Source organism: Physeter macrocephalus, chromosome 6 (assembly GCF_002837175.3).
Source record: "Physeter macrocephalus isolate SW-GA chromosome 6, ASM283717v5, whole genome shotgun sequence".
NCBI classification, from domain to species: Eukaryota; Metazoa; Chordata; class Mammalia; order Artiodactyla; family Physeteridae; genus Physeter; species Physeter macrocephalus.
Window position 1 is genome coordinate 100,011,751 of NC_041219.1, and position 22,270 is coordinate 100,034,020.

At 35.3% G+C, this 22,270-nt stretch overlaps 1 protein-coding gene across 2 annotated transcripts in view; it reads left to right on the top strand.

Annotated features, from left to right (window-relative positions):
* The window catches only part of CPNE8 (copine 8), a 321,663-nt gene that overhangs the window by 193,228 nt on the left and 106,165 nt on the right, over positions 1-22,270 (top strand). The window contains exons 9-10 of one of the 2 annotated variants that reach the window (XM_024122759.3): positions 2,884-2,988; positions 4,323-4,364. The exons of the other annotated variant lie outside the window; for it this stretch is intronic. Of the exons in view, the coding sequence (XP_023978527.2) occupies positions 2,884-2,988; positions 4,323-4,364 (147 nt within the window). The remainder of the gene's footprint in view (positions 1-2,883; positions 2,989-4,322; positions 4,365-22,270) is intronic. 2 annotated transcript variants of the gene reach the window in all.

Genomic DNA, 22,270 nt, shown 5'->3' on the forward strand with positions numbered 1-22,270 from the left:
TTTTCATCTTGTTTATGGTTTCCTTTGCTGTGCAAAAGCTTTTAAGTTTCATTAGGTCCCATTTGTTTATTTTTGTTTTTATTTCCATTTCTCTAGGAGATGGGTCAAAAAGGATCTTGCTGTGATTTATGTCATAGGGTGTTCTGCCTCTGTTTTCCTCTTAGAGTCTGATAGTTTTGGCCTTATATTTAGGTCTTTAATCCATTTTGAGTTTATTTTTGTGTGTGGTGTTAGGGAGTGTTCTAATTTCATACTTTTACATGTAGCTGTCCAGTTTTCCCAGCACCACTTATTGAAGAGGCTGTCTTTTCTCCACTGTATATCCTTCCCTCCTTTATCAAAGATAAGGTGACCATATGTGTGTGGGTTTATCTCTGGGCTTTCTATCCTGTTCCATTGATCTATATTTCTTTTTTTGTGCCAGTACCATACTGTCTTGGTTACTGTAGCTTTGTAATATAGTCTGAAGTCAGGGAGCCTGATTCCTACATCTCCACTTTTCGTTCTCAAGATTGCTTTTGCTATTAGGGGTCTTTTCTGTTTCCATACAAATTGTGAAATTTTTTGTTCTAGTTCTGTAAAAAATGCCAGTGGTAATTTGATAGGGATTGCAGTGAATCTGTAGATTGCTTTGGGTAGTACAGTCATTTTCACAATGTTGATTCTTCCAATCCAAGAACATGGTATATTTCTCCACCTATTTGTATCATCTTTAATTTCTTTCATCAGTGTCTTATAGTTTTCTGCATACAAGTCTTTTGTCTCCTTAGGTAGGTTTATTCCTAGATATTTTATTCTTTTTGTTGCAATGGTAAATGGGAGTGTTTTCTTAATTTCACTCTCAGATTTTTCATCACGAGTGTATAAGAATGCCAGAGATTTCTGTGCATTAATTTTGTATCCTGCTACTTTACCAAATTCATTGATTACCTCTAGTAGTTTTCTGGTAGCATCCTTAGGCTTCTCTATGTATAGTATCATGTCATCTGCAAACAGTGACAGCTTTACTTCTTCTTTTCCTATTTGGCTTCCTTTTATTTCTTTTTCTTCTCTGATTTCTGTGGCTAAAACTTCCAAAACTATGTTGAATAAGAGTGGTGAGACTGTGCCACCTTTTCTTGTTCCTGATCTTAGTGGAAATGGTTTCATTTTTTCACCATTGAGGATGATGTTGGCTGTTGATTAACCTTTTAGAGTCTTCTCTATCCTCTATCTTTGTTTTAATGTCTTTTGCTCCCAGTGATTCTTACATTGCTTTGGGTGACTCAACTTTCAGAGCATTTGACCACATTATATACACACATATTCTCTTGAGCTCTGTCAATTTAGTAACATGATTTTCTTTAGATAGGTGAGAATACTACCAGGAAGAGTATGGCACTAATGCCATAAATATTAAATTGAATACATGATCCAATTATATTATGTTTCTATTTGATCTCTTAATGCTGAGAGACCCTTTCTTGCCTGATAAGAGGAAAATTGACTCAAGGCCCTTTCAGAATGAGATTATTTCCTTGTGGGGGTTAGTTACAGTATGTTCACTATAGTAGTTATGTAATATTCTCATGTTCATGACTATTAGAGGGATCCCTTGAATTTAGAACACTTCATGACTAAGGTTTTAGTGAAGGTTGAGTTTAGGTATTGTTCTAACCAAGATTATTTAAAACATTTTATAGTTTAGTAACTGCTGCATAAATTTGCATTTAGGCAAGAACATTTCCAGGACCTGATTGATGTCTGGAGATTGAGTGATTCAGTGGAAACAATACTGGAATTTGTATCAGAAAACCTAGTTTAATTCTCCTTGGATTCTACCCCTTTTTATATATTCTTGACTTGCTATCTTTCTTCCCTCTAGGGATTCCTTAGGTATATAGAGTCAACAGTTTAAAGAAAGAAAGAACCACATACTGAGTGGCTTCACTATAAATTTATTACATTAATGTTAAATAGGCCCTTAGCCCTCCCCAGGAATCTTACTCCCTTTCCTTAATCCATCAGTGTTCCCTCCTTCCAGACACTGTAGCACTTTTGCCCTCTTCCTTCTATGCTGGTTATCTTGCTTTCTATTTAAAAAGAAAATGGAAGCAATTGGAGAACTTCCTCAAGATCCCGTCACAGCATCTACCCTGTGCTCGACCTTCCTGAATGCTCTGCAAAGTGACTATGTGTGCTCCCAAGGCCAACCCCTCCATTGATTCCCTCTATCCCATCCACTTCCATCTACTTCAGGACATTGCTCTATCTTTTATCCCCTTTCTTTCATGCATCACAGATTGTTTTCTCTCTAATGTACTTTTTCCTTTAGCATACAACCTTGCTGTTATTTCTTTCATATTGAAAAAAATTAAAAAGTAACAAAAAACAAACCTTTCGCTTGACTAATCTTTCCCCTTTAAGCTATCCCCAATTTCTCTTTTTCTCTTTACAGCTAAACTGCTCAAAAGTGTTGTTTATGCAGTCTGCCTCAGTTTCTCTTCTCTTTCTTAAACCCATTCCAACCAGATTTTTGTCTCCAGCACTCCAACAAAACTGCCCTTCTCAGGGTTACTGATGACCTTCATATTCTTAGTGACCCATGGATACTTTTCACTGTATCAATTTGTCACCACAATTTTTATAGAGAGTATTTACAATGCAGCTTTAGGATTTATTGAATTTGCAGATCATTTTTAGTAAACTCATTGCAAAATCTCATTGCTTTATGTTATGATGAGCTAATCTTTAAAGTTTTAAAACTGCAAATCTCTTTTTATTGACTGATATAGAAGCAGCAGAGGGACTGGTAACATGTATTCTGCACAAAAAGAAACAGAAAAATTACTACTAAAACAATATAACTGAATCATGAAAATAACTGAAAACTTTTTTTTACAGTTTTACAATTTGTCATAAAACAGAAGTTGTCAAAAACACTCTAAATCCTATATGGCAAGCATTCAAGATCTCAGTCAGAGCTTTATGTAATGGCGATTATGACAGGTAAAATAAATGACAACTTTTCTGAGAGTTTTGAATATTCACTATAGATTTTGTATCCAATAATCTAAGTTGAATTTTAAAAATTAAGTTGGCTTCTTTACCAATGTAAGTGTGTATTTACAAAAGCATAGTTGATTTATTCAGAATATTTTAAATAACTTTTTTTTTAATCCACAATGATTTGGGGAAGAGGGATAATATGAGAAATTAAAATTTGGTTTAACTAATTTTTCAAGAAAAAATGTGCAAAGTGCTAAAAATATATTGAATATTTGTTTAACATATTCAAAAGTCATCCCAGAATTTTCATTGCCTCAAGGTTTTCATTTGGTATTATCTTTCTAGAGAGGAATAAGTAAATATACAAGATACATAAGATTATGACTATATATGTTATAAACCCTGATTTACTCCTGAGAGTCCTATTTGACATCACTGCTCCCATGGTTGCTGAATTATAAAAGTTCTAGAGATGTAGAACAGGGAAATTCTGGTGTTTTACAAATAGGTGGGTGAGGTGGCCCTGAAGATCTTCCCACAATATACCTGAAGGTTTCTTAGTATCAAAGTTGTTTTCTTTTTCTTATGAAAGTTGATTTTAAGATTATAATACAAAAACCCCTATTCACCCCAAAAGATATTTTGTTTATATTATTACTCATATATTAGAAAAATGAAGATTTATTATATTAACAAATATCATAGAAAGAACTATTGATTGGTATATTGGTATATGTCATTAAATTTACTTTAAAATTTATTATGCTACTTGACTGTCACCTTATTCAATTAATAGTATCATAACTTTATTTAATTGGACTCATTACAAGAAAGTGATTCTTATAATATTGTTCCTAGTTAGCAGCATCAGCAGCACCTGATGAAACTTGTAGAAATTAAAGTCTTGGGCCCAACCCAGGGCTACTGAACTGGGAACACTGGGCATGAGGTCCAACAATTCATATTTTGACAAGCCCTCCATGTGATTCTTATCCATGCTGAGTTTGAGAAATACTTCTCTAAGATAATGGTTTTGAAGAGTGGAGGAGTAGCTCTATACCTCTCCATTGAGAAGCTATGTCAAACTATAAATGCTTTTCCCATATACTTTCCTACTCTGTTTAAAGAATTAAAAATCTGTATGATTTTAGAAAGATATAAATTGAAGAATAGTATTAAAATTAGCAAAATCAAGTTTAAACTATTTTGTAAAACCTGAAAGCATACACTATTTTATCTAAGAAAATCTATAACTTTTTTTTAACATTCAATCATATGTTAATTTGATCTTACTAAGTAACTTCACTCTGTGTGTATGTTTTCCCCATGGACAGAACAGTCAAAGTAGAGGTGTATGACTGGGATCGAGATGGAAGGTAAGGCATTGTCCTTTCTTTTGTTTTTGCTCTTAAAACTTATAATGCTTTAAGAAGCAAATATACTGAAATGACCACATTTTCAAATTTTAATTTTAGATTGAATATTTTTTGTCTTGTTTTTCTAAGCATTACTGAGGTGTTCACATGAGATTTTAAGAATGATTGTATTTAACTTGTGAAATAAAATAGAGGTCATCCTCCTTTCTAGTAATATAGTAAAGATTTTCAACTTGGACTTGATGAGTTCTCATTACGCACAATTTACAGATTCTTGTTTTATATCTAGAGTAGTGATTCTCAAATTTCTGTATCTCATAATCTCTGTGAAGATTCCTATAACCTTTCTACACCTATCATCCATGGGAACACACCTGAGCTCCCCCTCCAAAAAGAAAAAAAAGACACACACCTCACAAACAAACAGCAAAACAAAACTCTGGAATTATGTTTGGTGATTGCCAATAAAAATAGTTAAGCAGAGCTCCAAAATCATGGTCTCCCTCTGCATACCACAGCATGTTAATGAGTAAAAGAGTGGAACACACTACTTTTTCTTTTTTTTTTTTAAGTATTTTTCCTCTGTTTCTACTGTTTTAAGTAGGACTGATATTGAGGTGTTTTTAAATGACGTTAAGCCAAGGGACCCAGACATGCTCAAATCTCACCTTGCTCTAGATAACTGTTTCTTTAAGTGGTTCCTGAAGCGACTGAATATACAGATACCAAAGGAGAATGACAAGTGGGAAATCAAAGGCACTTAATTTTACTTGGCTAGTGTTCTCCATTCCAGCCTAGAGCTCACTGGTAAATGGAGCTGAAGCATTAGGTTAAAGCTCAAGATCTAAGCAAGGCCATTCTCTCTGTGTTTTATATAAGCCAGCAGCCAAGCCCCAAAAGATGAAAATGTCTAAATACCCAAGCACTACTGTTAATACAGGAACAAATTTGATTGAAAAAGTGGCCTGTCCTGAGGAAGCACCTCCCCTTATTTCTTCTGCTTACATGGGTAGAAAAATTCATCAAGGCAAGGCCCTCCACCAGCAGAAAGATTGTGACTCACCAAAGGCTCAGATGATGATTAGCATCTTTAGTGATTAAGTATTTTCTAATTAAGGTATGCACATTGCTTCTTTTAGACATAATGCTATTGCAAACTTAATAGACAACAGTACAGTGTGAACGTAACATTTTAAAATGAAATAGAGTTGGCATACAATATTGTTAGTTTCAGGTGTACTACAAAGTATTTTAACATTTGCATTATTATGAAATTATCACCAGGATAAGTCTTATAACCATCTATCATCATAGAAAGTTATTACAATATTATTGAACATATTGCTTATGTTGTGTAGTACGCCATGACTTAGTTATTATATAATTGCAGGTTTGTACCTCTTAACCACCTACACCTATTTCACATACCCACTACCTGCCTACATTCTGGCATCCACCCAGTTGTTCTCTATATCTATGAGTCTGTTTTCATTTTGTTTGTTAGTTTTGCTTGTTTGTTTGTTTTACATTATACATATAAGTGAGATCATGAGGTATTTGTCTTCTTCTGTCTGACTTACCTCACTTATTATAATACCCTCTAGATTCATCCATGTCACAAATGATAAGATTTCAATTTTTTTTAATTTCTAAGTAATATTCCATTGTGTGTGTGTGTGTGTGTGTGTGTGTGTGTGTGTATCATCTTCCACATCTATCAAATGAAACTTGGGTTGCTTCCAGATATTGGCTATTGTAAATAATGCTGCAATGAACATTGGTGTGCATATATCTTTTCAAATTAGTATTTTCATTTTTTTGGGAAAATACCCAGAAGTGAAATTGCTGGATCATGTGGTGGTTCTTTAATTTTCTGAGAATTTGTCTTACTGTGTTCCATGGTAGCTTCAACAATTTACAATCCCACCAACAATACCTGAGGATTCCCTTTGCTCCATATTCTCACCAACACTTGTTATTTTTTGTCTTTTTGATGATAGTCATTCTGAACATGTGTAAAGTGATATCTCATTGAGGTTTTGATTTGAAATTTGCCTGATGATTAGTGATGTTGAGCATCTTTTCATGTGCCTGGTGTATGTGCCATCTATATGTCTTCTTTGTAAAAGTGTCTATTTAGGTCCTCTCCCATTTCTTATTCTGTTTGTTTGTTTTTATTGTTGTTGAGTTGTATGAGTTCCTTCCATATTTTTGATATTAACCCCTTTTCAGATATATTGTTTGCTAATATCTTCTTTCATTCAGTAAGCTGTGTTTTTATTTCTTGATAGTTTCTTCTGATGTACAAAAGCTTTTAGGTTTGATATAGTCCCGTTTGTTCACTTTTTCTTTTGTTTCCTTTGCCTGTGGAGACAGATCCAAAAAAATATTGCTAAGATGAATGTAAGAGAGTATACTGCCTACTTTTTCTTTTAGGCATTTTATAGTTTCAGTTCTTACACTTAAGTCTTAATCCATTTTGAGTTTATTTTTGTGTATGGTGTGAATAAGTAGCCCAGGTTGATTCTTGTGAATATAACTGTCCAGTTTTCCCAACATTATTTATTGAACAATCTGTCTTTTCTCCATTTTATATTCTTCCCTCCTTTGTTGTAGATTAATTGACCATGTAAATGTGGGTTTATTTCTAGGTTCTCTATTCTGTTCCACTGATGTTTGGTTCTGTTTTTGTTCTAGTACCATAATATTTTGATTACAGTAGCTTTGTAGTACACTTTGAAATCAGGTAGAGTGATACCTGATGCTTTCTTCTTCTCTCTCAAGACTGTTTTGTCTATCAGAGATTTCCATACAAATTTGGGAGTTATTGATCCTAGTTCTGTGAAAAATGCCATTGGTATTTTGATAGGGATGATTTTGAATCTGTAGATTGCCTTGGGTAGTATGGTCACTTTAACAATATAAATCCTTCCAATCCATGAGTGTAGTATGTCATTCCATTTTTTTTTTGTTTCATCTTCAATTTCTTTCAACAATGTATTATAGTATTCTGAGTATAAATCTTTTACCTCCTTGGTTAAATTTATTCCTAGGTATTTTATTTTTTTGATGCAGTTGTAACTTGGATTGTTTTCTTAATTTCTCTTTCTGATAGTTTGTTTTTAGTGTATAGGAATGCAAAAGATTTCTGTATGTTAGTTTTGTATCCTGACACTTACTGAATGTATTTGTTAGTTCTAATAGTTTTTGATAGCATTTTTAGAATTTCATATATATATATATATATATATATATATATATTATCATGTCATCTGCAAAGAGTGACACTTTACTTCTTCCTTTCCAGTTTGGATTCCTTTTAATTTTTTTTTTCTCATCTGATTTCTGTGGTTGGGACCTTTAATACTTTGTTGAATGAAAGTGGCAGGAGTGGCCATCTTCTTCTTGTTCCTGATCTTAGAGGAAATGCTTTGAGCCTTTCTGCATTGAGTACGATGTTGGCTGTGGGCTTGTCATGTATAGCCTTTTTTATGTTCAGGTATGTTGCTATATATCCACTTTGTTAAGAGTTTTTATCATAAATGGATGTTGAATTTGTCGGTAGATTTTTCTGCATCTATTGAGATGATCACATGCTTTTTAACCTTTGGTTTGTTAATGTGGTGTACTACATTTATTGATTTGCAAATATTGAACCATTCTTGCATCCTTGGGATAAATTCTACATGATCATGGTCTGTGATCCTTTAAATGTATTTTGAATTCCGTCTGCTAATATTTTGTTGAGGATTTTTTCATGTCTGCTCATCAGTGATATTTGCCTGTAATTTTCTTTTTTGTAACATCTTGTCTGATTTTGATATCATAGTGATTCTGGCATACCTTCCTCTTCAACTTTTTGGAATAGGTTTGAGAAGGATAGGTGTTAAATGACTGTGTTAAATGTTAAATGATTAAATGATGGTTAAATGCTTAAGTGATTTAAATGATGGTAGAATTGACCTGTGAATCCATCTGGTCCTGAACTTTCGTTTGTTGGGAGTTTTTTGATTACTAATTCAATGTCATTACTGGAATTGGTCTTTTTTTTAAATGTCCTCTTGATTTAGTCTTGGGAGAGTGTACATTTCTAGGAATTTATCTATTTCTTCTTAGTTGTCTATTTTATGTTATGTTGTTCATTTTATTGTTGTATAATTGTTTTTAGTATTCTATTATGATCCTTTGTATTTCTGTGGTATCAGTTGTAACTTGTCCCTTTCATTTCTGATTTTATTTATTTGGGCCCTCTTTTTTTATTGATGAGCATGGCTAAATGTTTATCAATATGTTTATTATTTCAGGGAAATAGCTTCTGATTCATTTGTCTTTTCTGTTTTTACTCTCTGTTTCATATATTTCTACTCTGATCCTTATTATTTCTCTCCTTCTACTATCTTTGGGTTTTATTTGTTCTTCTTTTTTTAGTTCCTTTATGTGTAAGGTTTGATTCTTTATTTGAGAGTTTCTTGTTTCCTGAGGTAGGCTTGTATCACTATAAACTTCCCTCTTAGAACTGCTTTTGCTGCATCCCATAACTTTTGGATCACTGTGTTTCCATTTTTATTTGTCTTCAGGTCTTTTTTAATGTCCTCTGGCTTTTTCAGTGACCCATTGATTGTTTAGTAGCATATTGTTTAGACTTAACATTTTGTGGTTTTGCAGTGTTTTTTATGTTTATTTCTAGTCTTATACTGTTGTGGTCATAGCAAATGCTTGATATGATTGCAGTCTTCTTAAATTTATAGAGACGTGTTTTGTGGCCAGCATGTGATCTATTTGGAGAATGAACATAACTTTTATATGCACTGCAAAACCAAAAAATTCATGTGACTCACTTTATTGTGATATTTACTTTACTGTGGTGGTCTGGCACCAAACTAACAATACCTCCAAGGTATTCCTGTACCTTGCTTTCAATATGATGTAAAAAATGGATGAATCATTCTTAGGTAAAAGTCTTATGTAACAAGAAGTTTGGTAATTTGGTAGAGATGAATAAGTGTATATTTTGAAAGAATCCTAAGAGACATCAAACAGGCTAGTGAAATGTGTAAAAGAGTTGTCTCATATTATGTGAATTAGAGTGAGAGCAAAGGCAAGTGAAAGAGAGTAGGGATAGATTGAAAAGTAGAGTTAGAGAAAGACGTCATTTATGAAATGTAGTTCAAAGAAATGAAGCATTTGATTCATTAGCTTTAGGAACTTTTTTCAATTAAAAATGATTCTTGAAGACATGAATTTAGCAGCAAAGAAAATATTTGGATATATGATTGTATAAGTTTGTGTTGTCATTGGATCATCAATTATTTGGGAGAAAGATTGGCAGGTGGTAGATATGCCATCATGAACAGCACATTCAAAGGAAGCCTGAGGAGTTCAAGACTGTCTGACAATAAAAGGGTGTAGTTGGGAGGGAAAAGATTGTTAGGGGAGCTTTAAATATTTCTTCAAAATGAATTTTACAATTAGTAGAGTAATGAGAGGAATGCATTTTAATTATATAAGTGGCCTAATAACTTTTTAATGTTGGGGTAAAAATGCTTTCTTTAATGTGAAATATATCTCTATATTTGAATATAAAATATTTTAATGTGGAATTCTGTATAATCCATGTACACTAAAGCAGGTTTTTTTTAATGTAAGCAAAATTATCATTTTGTGAAGACTTATAAAAAGCAAAATTAAAATCATCATTAAATAAATTTGTTAATCCTTTCAACTAAATAATATATGAAATTTGAAAGGCAATTTAGTATCCAATAAAAATGATGCTTAAATGTTATAATATAATGCAGATATAAGTTTTATAATACAATAAATAGTCACTGTGTAGATTGTGATACAAGTTGATATTCCACCTTGTGGTTACATGTGGTATATTAACATATTGCTATTACATTTTTGCATTCATTTTTGTATATTTGGCATAATTTTTCAATGTAGATGTTCTTTTCTTAAATCAGAGTGAACATGATATGATACTCGTGTTTTATGATACAATGTAATTATCAGCAGAGACTTTTCTGTTCTTTGTCTTCCTGCCATCTTTAATATTTGTCATAAATCCTATATGTGTATCATTATTTAAATTGTATATCTAAGTGTATATCCGAGTGCTTTGATTCTTCTTTTTAGAAAACAGTATCTACTTGGTGGCTTCCATCCTTTTTTTTTCTTTTTGACAGCTAGACTAGCTTTGTTCAGTAGAAATATAATGTGAGTCATATGTGTGTATTTCAAATTTTCTAGCGGCAACATTAACAAGTAAAACTAAGCCAGTGACATTGATGTAATAATACTTTTTTAAATTTAATCTTGTACATGCAAAATGTTATTTTATTATGGAATCAATATAAAATTATTAAGGAGAAAATTTTAAATTTTTTATATTAAGTCTTTGAAATCTGGTATGTATTTCATGCTTATGGCACATCTTAATTGAGACTGGCTACATTTCAAGTGCCCTGTAGCAACATCTGGCTGGCAGTTATCATATTGGACAGCACTATGTAAAGTTTAATGAAATTGTTGACGTGAAACAAATAAACTGCCAGATATTTCTCCAGCAAAGATGGCTTTATTTGGGAACAGTGGAGAATCTCAAATCAGAGTCTATAACCAGGGCAAGCCACATGCAAGTCCCTGCAGGGCAAGGGAAGGGGCTGCTTTTATAAAGAAGAAAAAGAAGTTGGGAGAACTACAGTAAAGAAATAATCTGTATTTGTTTTTCTCTTTCTGATTTACTTCACTCTGTATGACAGACTCTAAGTCCATCCGCCTCACTACAAATAACTCAATTTCGTTTCTTTTTATGGCTGAGTAATATTCCATTGTATATATGTGCCACATCTTCTTTATCCATTAATCTGTCGATGGACACTTAGGTTGCTTCCATGTCCTGGCTATTGTAAATAGAGCTGCAATGAACATTGTGGTACATGACTCTTTTTGAATTATGGTCTCCTCAAGGTATATGCCCAGTAGTGGGATTGCTGGGACATATGGTAGTTCTATTTTTAGTTTTTTAAGGAACCTCCATACTGTTCTCCATAGAGGCTGTATCAATTTACAGAACCTAGGGGAAGGATGGGAATAAAGATGCAGACCTACTAAAGAATGGACTTGAGGACATGGGGAGGGGGAAGTGTAAGCTGGGACAAAGTAAGAGACTGGCATGGACATATATACACTACCAAATGTAAAACCGATAGCTAGTGGGAAGCAGCCGCATAGGACAAGGAGGTCAGCTTGGCGCTTTGTGACCACCTAGAGGGGTGGGATAGGGAGGGTGGGAGGGAGACACAAGAGGGAAGAGATATGGGGATATATGTATATGTATATGTATAGCTGATTCACGTTGTTAAAAAGTAGAAACTAACACACCATTGTAAAACGATTATACGCCAATAAAGATGTTAAAAAAAAAAGAAAGAAAGAAAGACTGTGACTTTTCATTGTCTGAGTCCTTGCCAGGAAGGAAGATGAGTCTTTCTTCTCCTTTGGACTCTGCTATTGCTGCAGGGTTAGAGAGCTTCCTCTGCTGATCTCCTGGCTGTATTTAATTGAGGTTTCTGTTTAATATGTTTTTAACAAAGACCATATAATATGCATATAAGTAACTTTATATCAATTGTTTTATTTTTAGATCAGTTTTATTTGTCTGCATTCGATATAAGTTTAGAGTTGTCCCCTTACAAAGTGGAGAAATGTTGGTCAGTCATCTATATTATTTAGTCTATAAATTTAACCATAGGAAACCAATAGAGTAATCTGACTTTTCAATCTAGAGAGTATTTCAGTAAAAAATTCAAGTGAAAAATGGTTGACAGTGTTACATGCTTATATTGTGTTTTACTTGCTAGGGTACATCAGATAATTGAGGTGATAATGGTATTTACAGATTAGAAACTTCAGGAATTGGTGTGATCTTAGGTTAGAAATCTGATGGTATGCCTGACTCAATTCATCAACTTGAAATTCTGTAGCAAACATCTTGTGCATCTATGAGGTATACAAAAATGTGGTAATGCTGTTGAGCAAGCAACTAGCTGACATTAAAATGGGTATCCTGAGCTACTTTAAAATAAAAGAAATATAGTCTTATGTACTTTTTAAAAATTTTAACACATTAACAGTGATTTGAGAGTGCAGAGACATTGCTTCACCTTGCTATGAATAATTGGTTTAAATGTACTTATGTACTTAATTTCAACAAGTTACACCACTTTTCTAAAATCATTCCCAAAATTCCTACCATTTCATCAAGTGATGTGAAGGAAGAATATTTAAATCTCATTTTAACAATTGAAAAGCTGAAGTGTTCAGAAGCTGACTTGTCTGGGTTACAAAACAATCAGTGGTAGTATCCTTGAAAAGCTTCAAATTCTTCAGGTTGCTTCAGCTGACTTAGTAGCTTAATTTAAAATTCAAAGAGCATTAATGGAACAGCTCTGCATTAAAACCAAGTGGTTCTAATGTGGGACTGATTGTAAAAGGGCCACTGAGTAAATTTCTGTCTCCCAGAAAATGATGATTTGATGAAATGGCTGAGCTAGTGAACTGCCAGTCATAAAATCCTGGCTTGTGGTGTCCTCTGAAGGTAGAGTAAAAATTTCATCATCACTCTGAATTTTTCAAATGTAGTCATTTAAAATAGTGATACTCATTATAAGTAAATAAATGTATCTGTGAAATGCTGTACAAATGCTATCATTTTCTAGTATGTCACCTTTGAAAATAATATTTGATAAATGCATTTGATGTTTTATTTACATGATTATATGTCATCATGGTATGAAATAATTGATTCCTGGTTCAGTGCTTCGCTCAAGAACTTAACATTGTCTGAGACATTATAACTCATTTACAAGGAGGCTTTTATATAAACCTTTATATTTTTCTGATTATTTTAATTTCCTCACTTATTCTAATTAATCTTTCTCTAACAATAGCCCTCTATTTACTTGCAATTAACCTTCAATGTCCTAAACACGCACTCAGTAGATAAGAGTTAGCATCTTTCCTTATTCCATTACCTATTACTTCTTTGAAACTTTAAAAAAATGCTAATAAACAGAATTTCATAATCTACATTTTACTTACATACTATTTTTTCTTCCACCTACTAAAAGTTTAAGTAATGATTTTTCTCACATTTAGCTTGTGTTGTCCTCTTTTCCCCTTCAATCTATTACTCTTGCTCTCATGAAAGAATGATTTAATTAGTATATATTTGAAAGCTGATGTGGCAATCAATTTTTTACTTCTGTATGTTTTTATTTATTTATCATCCAATAGAAATTCTGTTAATTAATTTTGGAAGAAATTGTTATTGAACATGTACTATGTGCCAGACAGCTTGCCAGGTGATGTGACTTAATGAAAAACTCCAATATTTATACAACAATATTTTAATTTTTCTTAATATTTTTATATTATTTTACTCACTTTGAATGAATTTGGATTCTCTCAGATCTGTATTTCAAGGAAAAAAGATTTTTCTTAATTTCAATAAGATTTTGAAGAAAATTATATAAACATTTCAAACTGGCACTTAACTAAAAGATATCTGAAGGATAGATTTTGGGAAGTGCTATTCTAAGCCACTATCAACTATGCAGTTTCAGAGTTTGCCCTTCTCTCTTCTATCACCATATATTTGCTTAGATAGCCTCAACACATGGAAAACTTCTTCTGTGTTTATTTTTGCCTGTTGGTTTTCTATTCTGGCTCAATTTAAATGCTGTGAATTGTCTGAAAGATTTCTTTATATGTCTAAATTCTAAATTCTAAATCCTTCTCTCGTGTGTTGCACTTGCCATTTAGGAATATTTATTAGTGTATCTAACATAGTATGTCTTATATTGAAATTATTTCTTTCTGCTTTATATTTCATATTAAATTGTAAACTCCTTGAGGTTAAGGACTGTGTTTTGTCTTATTATTCATCACAGTACAGATTATAATGCCTTTAATGTATTGGGTTGGCCAAAAAGTTCATTTGATGTTATGGAAAATCCCGAACTACCTTTTTGGCTAACCCAATAGTAGATTCTTGCTGTGTTATTTCATTGTTTTAGAAGATAATATTTAAAATAACCATATTGTCTATCTAATGGACTCTCAGTTCTCCATCAGTGTTTGTTATTTATCTCCTCATTTCCACTCTTTATTTCAAATTGTTAAATTATCTTGAATACTATTAGAGCTTTTATTTCTCTAGTGAAACTTCGGGCATTTAGTAATTAATTCAGTTGTCATTTGCTTACTCTTTTTTTTTTTTTTTTTTTTGTGGTATGCGGGCCTCCCTCTGTTGCGGCCTCTCCTGTTGCAGAGCACAGGCTCCGGACTTGCAGGCTCATTGGCCATGGCTCACGGGCCCAGCCGCTCCGCGGCATGTGGGATCTTCCCAGACCAGGGCGCGAACCCGGTTCCCCTGCATCGGCAGGCGGACGCGCAACGACTGCGCCACCAGGGAAGCCCTGCTTACTCTTTTTTTAATTTATAGACATCTTAGATTTTATATTCACATATCTATGATCTTCTTGTCATACAGCTTAATTAACTTTATGCTTTATTCCATGTTCAAATTCTGATGAGTTTTACCAACTTAATGTAGAATTATCAAATTCAAATTTAAAAATACATTTATAGTGTAAATTTTTATTTTTGATCACCTTACTATTCATTTGCTTCCATTACAGTGTCATCAATCAAGTTTGGAAAAGAAGTTAATTTCTAATTTTTGTAATAAGGTAATATTAGAGTCCTTAGAGCTGAAGGGACCTTTAGAGTTAACTCTTTATTTTACAAATAGGAGACTGAGCCCTAATATTTGCTTATGTTCAATTTTGAATTAATCATCAATTTTACCCTTAAATCTGCCATTCCTCTCATGAGTTTTATTCCATTGTAAGATTACCAGGGGTAAGATTCCAAAGGTTTGTCACCTGTCAAAATAGATGAGAGCAATGGGAGTAGGGTCCTGGAAGTTCTTTTCTTTTCCAAGGTCAACCTTTTAATTGCTGGATTGTGAGGTGGCCTTGAGAGCCTAGGGGAAGTTTCCCAGAAGCTGGGGTTATTAGGAAGGGACACAAGAGACTCTGAACAATGGCTAATTATTAATAGGTGAGTAGACAAATGTTTTTGTATTCTTATATTTACTTTGACTGTATTGATTTACACCCCTTGAATATCATCTCTAGACATTATAATAATCCCAGGCTTGCACACGTGAAAGATCATAATCATATTGATGCCTCCCTTGCTCTCATCCACCACTTTAATTGCCAACTCCTGCATCTGTAAGCAATAAACAATGAATGGATGCCATTATTTCATTAGAATGAATTTTCTAAAGTTAATTCTGTAATTATTTGCAGTTTTCACTAGGTTAAAAGATGGAACAAATATGGGTATTTATGGGAAAAATTATAAATATTTGTTACTAGGCTGAAATTGGTGTTTTTTTACAACAGTATCATAATTTGTACAATAATGTAATGGGGATAAATTTTTTAAAAGTAAACGGGAATAAAACACAGACCTACTAGAGCATGGACTTGAGGACATGGGGAGGGGGAAGGGTAAGCTGTGACGAAGTGAGAGAGTGGCAGGGACATATATGCACTACCAAATGTAAATTAGATAGCTAGTGGGAAGCTGCCGCATAGCACAGGGAGATCACCTCTGTGCTTTGTGACCATGAGAGGAGTGGGATAGGGAGGGTGGGAGGGAGGGAGACGCAAGAGGGAAGAGATATGGGAACATATGTATATGTATAACTGATTCACTTTGTTGTAAAGGAGAAACTAACACACTATTGTAAAACAGTTATACTCCAAAAAAGATGTTAAAAAAAAAACACAAAAAAAAAACAAAAAAAAAATAAAAAATAAAAGTAAACTGATACTGAAAGAATAGTAGAGAGAGCAACAGAGCAGTAGAAAATATTTTATACAATGTAGCTTAGGAAAAGAGAAAAGAAATCAGAATTAAAGAAAGCCTGAATCATAGAGATGGAAGAAAGAATTTATAGAGTCATAGAATTTATATATTTATAGAAACAGAAGAAAGGGAATTTACAGGGAAGAACTGTTGAGAATAGGACAAAACATTTAGTAAGCTCAGGAATTAGGGCAAAGGAATGGAGCTGAGGTTTTATAAATGTGTGTTAGAAAAGATGTGGGTTATAAGTCCACCTTTCCAAAATAAATAATTTTATATCTCTAGTGTCACCATTGCTGAATTAGGATTAACTTCTTGGCATAGGAAAAAACTCAAGTTATCTGCAAATGTTACTTTTTAATTTGGTCTGTAGACAATATTTAATATTAAAATCTATCTCCCAAACCCAACATTATACATTAACTCAGGTTGGCACCCACTAAAGAGGTAGCTGTTTATTCAAGAACAACCAAGTTTCTACTTTTGAATGAGAATAAGAAGAATGATAGATTGAAATATAACAGATACTTTCATATGACTTGAAATAATTTATATATAAGATTCAAACTAACTTAAAAATTAAAATTCATATCATTGACTGAAATAATTTCCACATAAGTTAGAAAGAAAAATCATAAAGAAAAGAAAATAGATGACTATGAAATAATCTCTCAGTTTGGAAGGCTTTCTAAACGTAAGAGATGGAACTAAGGGTCCATTTTAAAAATAAACTTTGTAAGTCAAAGTGTACAGATCTTATATATACAGCGCAATTGATTTTCACAAATTGAATATACTCTGTAACAAGCCCCTACATCAAGAAACAGGTTTACCAGCACTGCAGAAGCCATTCTTTTCCCTTTCCCATTCACTATTCACCCTCCTGCAAAGTAATCACTTTTCTGACATCTATTACCATAGTTTAGTGTTGCCTGGTTTTGAATTTTATATAAACAAAATCACATAGTGGTTTTGTGTCTGGCCTTCTTCAGCATTATTTGTGAGATTTGTTCACACATGCCTCCAGTTGGGACCACTGCTGTAATGGTCCAGTATTTCTAGCACGTTTTTTAGATGCCAGGTGTTTGCATTTTTTCCATCTGCCTCCCTCCCTCTCTCCCTCCCTTCCCCCCTCTCTCCCTCCCTTCCACCCTCCCTCCCTCCCTCCCTTGCCCCCTCTCCCTCCCTCCCTCCCTCTGTCCTTCCTTCTTTCTTTCTTTTTTTCTTTCTCTCTTTTTTTCTTTATCTCTTTCACAGTTGATTTGTAATCCCATAGTTTTGTGGCTGGAAAAGATGCTTGATATGATTACTATTGTCTTCAATTTTTTGAGACTTGTTTTATGGCATACCATGTGATCTATCCTAAAGAATGTTCCATGAACACTTGAAAAGAGTATGCATTCTACTGCTTTTGGATGGAATGTTCTATATGTATCTATTAATCCATCTGCTCTAATGTGTCCTATGGCCAGTGTTTTCTCTTTGATTTTCTCCATGGATAATCTGTCCATTGATGTAAATGGAGTGTAAAGTCTCCTACTATTATTGTGTTACTGTCAATTTCTCCCATTATTTTTGTTAATATGTGCTTTATTATGTACTCCTAGATTGGGTGCATATGTATTTATAATTGTTATATCTTCTTGATGGATCAATCCCTATAATTATGTAGTGTTCTTCTTTGTCTCTTGTTATAATTTTGTTTTAAAGTCTCTTTTGTCTGATTGGCACCCTAGCTATTTTTTTATTTCCATTTGCAAGGAGTACCATTTTCTGTCCCCTTAACTTTCAGTCTATGTGTGTCTTTAGATCTGAAGTGAGTCTCTTGCAGGCAGCATATGTATAGGTCTTGTTATTTAATCTCTTAATCTACTCTATATCTTTTTATTGGGGGTGGTATCAGCTTACATCTTTTTTTTGAAATATAGTTGATGTACAATATAAGGTACAGTTGTACAACATAGTAATTCACAATTTTTAAAGGTTATACTCCATTTATAGTTATTATAAAATATTGGCTATACTACATGTATTGCACAGTATATCCTTTTAGCTTATTTATTTTATACATGATTGTTTGTACCTCATAATCTCCTACCCGTATACTGCCCCCCCCCACTGATTTGTTCTGTATGTCTGTGAGTCTGTTTCCTTTTTGTTGAATTCCCTACTCCTGCATCGGCAGGCGGACACGCAACCACTGCGCCACCAGGGAAGCCCTTCCCTACTTATTTTGTTTTTTAGGATTCCGCATGTATGTGATATACAGTATTTGTCTTTCTCTGTCTGACTTATTTCACTTAGCATAATATACTCAAACTTCATCCATGTTTTTGCAAATGGCAAATTTTCACTCCTTTTTATGGCTGGGTAGTATTCCATTATAGACAGAACCACATTTTCTTTATCCATTCATCTGTTGATGAACACTTATGTTGCTTCTATATCTTGACAATTGTAAATAATGCTGCTATGAACATTGGGACACATGTATCTTTTCAAATTAGTGATTTTGTTTTTCCTTAGGATATATACCCAGGAGTGGAATTGCTGGATCATATAGTAGTTCTATTTTTAGTTTTTTGAGAAAACTCCATACTGTTTTCTCAGTGGCTGCACTAATTTACATTCTCACCAACAGTGTACAAGGGTTCCTTTTTCTCCACATCCTTGCCAACATTTGTTATTTGTGTCCTTTTTTGATATACCCAATTCTGACAGGTGTGGGGTGGTATCTCACTGTGGTTTTAATTTGTATTTCTCTGAAGAATAGCAATGTTGAGCATTTTTCATGTGCCTATTGGCCATCTGTCTGTCTTCTTTGGAAAAGGGGTCTATTCAGTTCTTCTGTCCGTTTATAAATTGGATTGTTTGGGATTTTTTCATATTGAGTTGTATGAGCTGTTTATATATTTTGGATATTAACCCCTAATCATTCATACTATTAGCAAATATTTTCTCCCATTTGGTAGGCTGACTTTTCATTTTGTCAATGATTTTCTTTGCTGTGCAGAAGTTTTTTTAAGTCTAACTAGGTCCTATTTGTTTATTTTTGCTTTTATTTCCTTTGCTTTAGGAGACAAATCCAAAAAAAAATTGCTATGATTTTTGTCAAAGAGTATTCTGCCCATGTTTTCTTCTAGAATATTTATGATTTCTGGTCTTACATTTAGGTCTTTATTTCATTTGGGGTTTATTTTGTATATGGAGTGAGGAAATGTTCTAGTCTCATTGTTTTGCATGTAACTTTCCAGTTTTACCAGCATCACTTATTGAAGATACTGTCTTTTCTCCATTGTATATTCTTGCATCCTTTGTTGTAGATTAATTGATCATAATTGTGTGGGTTTACTTCTGGGCTCTCTATTCTGTTCTATTGATCTATGTGTCTGTTTTTGTGATAATACCATACTACTTTGATTACTGTAGCTTCGTAGTATAGTCTGAAGTCAGGGAGTATGATTCCTCCAGCTCTATTCTTCTTTCCCAATATTGTTTTGGTTATTCAGGGTCTTTTGTGTCTCCACACAGATTTTAAAATTATTTGTTCTAGTTCTATAAAAGTACCACGGGTATTTTGATAGGGGTTGCATTGAATCTGTAGATTGCCATGGGCAGTATTGTCATTTAAACAATATTGACAATTCTTGGGGAGGCGAGAAGATGGCGGAAGAGTAAGACGCAGAGATCACCTTCCTCCTCACAGATACATCAGAAATACATCTACACGTGGAACTTCTCCTATAGAACACCCACCGAATGCTGGCAGAAGACCTCAGACCTCCCAAAAGGCAAGAAACTCCCCACGTACCTGGGTAGGGCAAAAGAAAAAATAAATAGAGACAAAGAATAGGGACGGGACCTGCACCAATGGGAGGGAGCCGTGAAGGAGGAAAGGTTCCCACACACTAGAAGCCCCTTTGTGGGTGGAGACTGCGGGTGGCGGAGGGGGGAAGCTTCGGAGCCGCAGAGGAGAGCGCAGCCACAGGGGTGCAGAGGGCAAAGCAGAGAGATTCCGCAGAGGATCGATGCTGACCAGCACTTCACCAGCCCGAGAGGCTTGTCTGCTCACCCTCCAGGGTGGGCGGGGCTGGGAGCTGAGCCTCGGGCTTCAGTCGGATCCCAGGGAAAGGTCTGGAGTTGGCAGAGTGAAAACAGCTTGAAGGGGTTAGGACATCACGGCTAGCCTGGAGGGAGTCCTGTTGAAGTCTGGAGCTGCCGAAGAGGCAAGAGACCTTTTCTTCCCTCTTTGCTTCCTGGTGCGCGAGGAGAGGGGTTTAAGTGTGCCGCTTAAAGGAGCTCCAGAAACGGGCGTGGAGGTACCGAAGAGGCAAGAGACTTTTTCTTGCCTCTTTGTCTCCTGGTGCGAGAGGAGAGGGGATTAAGCGCACCGCGTAAAGGAGCTCCAGAAACGAGTGCAGAGCTGCCGAAGAGACAGGAGACTTTTTCTTGCCTCTTTGCTTCCTGGGGCGCAAGGAGGGGGGATTAAGGGCACCGCATAAAGGAGCTCCAGAAACAGGCATGAGCCACGGCTGTCGGCATGGACAGCAGAAACGGGTGTGGGATGCTAGGGCTGCTGCTACCGCCACAAAGAGGCCTGTGTGCGAGCACAGGTCACTCTCCACACCGCCCCTCCCGGGAGCCCGTGCAGCCCACCACTGCCAGGGCCCCGTGTTCCAGGGACAGCTTCCCCAGGAGAATGCGCGGTGCGCCTCGGATCGGTGCAGCGTCACACCGGCCTCTGCTGTCGCAGGCTTGCCCCGCATCCATGCCCCTCCCTTCCCCCGGCCTGTGCCAGAGCCCACGAATCAGCTGCTCCTTTAACCCCATCCTGTCTGAGTGAAGGACAGATGCCCTCGGACGACCTACACGCAGAGGCGGGGCCAAGTCCAAAACTGAACCCCAGGAGCTGTGCAAACAAAGAGTAGAGGGGGAGGTCTCTCCCAGCAGCCTCAAAAGCAGCAGAATAAAGCTCCACAATCAACTTGAAGTGCCCTGCATCTGTGGAAAACCTGAATAGACAGCGAAATATCCCATGTTGAGGAGGTGGACTTTGGGAGCAAGATATACTATTATTTTCCCCTTTTTTCTTTTTGTGAGTGTGTATGTGTGTGCTGCTGTGTGAGATTTTATCTGTATAGCTTTGTTTTCACCATTTGTCCTAGGGTTAGACCAACCCGGTTTTTTTTGTTTTTTTTTTAATAGAAATTTTTCTTCTTAATAATTATTTTTTATTTTAATAACTACATTTTATCCTACTTTATTTTGTCATCTCCCTTTCTTTCTTCTTTTCTTCCCTGCTTTCTTCCTTACATCCCTCCTTTCTTCTTTCCTTCCTTCCTCCCTTCCTTCCTCCCTTCTTTCCTCCCTTCCTTCCTCTCTTGCTTCCTTCCTTCCTTTCTTCCTTCCTTCCCTCCCTCCCTCCTTCCTTCCTTCCTTCCTTTATTTCCTTTCTATTTTTTCTCCCTTTTATTTTGAGCCGTGTGGATTAAAGGCTCTTGGCGCTCCAGCCAGGCGTCAGGGCTGTGTCTCAGGTGGGAGAACCAACCTCAGGTTCTGGTCCACAAGAGACCTCCCAGCTCCATGCAATATCAAATGGCGAAAATCTCCCAGAGATCTCCATCTCAACACCAAGACCCAGCTTCACTCAAGGACCAGCAACAAACAGTGCTGGATACCCTATGCCCAACAACTAGCAAGACAGGACTACTGACCCATCCATTAGCAGAGAGGCTGCCTAAAATCATAATAAGACTACCAACATCCCCAAACACACCACCAGACGTGGACCTGCCCACCAGAAAGACAAGTTCCAGCCTCATCCACCAGAACAGAGGCACTAGTCCCCCTAACCAGGAAACCTACTCAACCCACTGAACCAACCTTAGCCACTGGGGACAGACACCAAAAACAATGGGAACAACGAACCTGCAGCCTGCAAAAAGGAGACCCCAAAC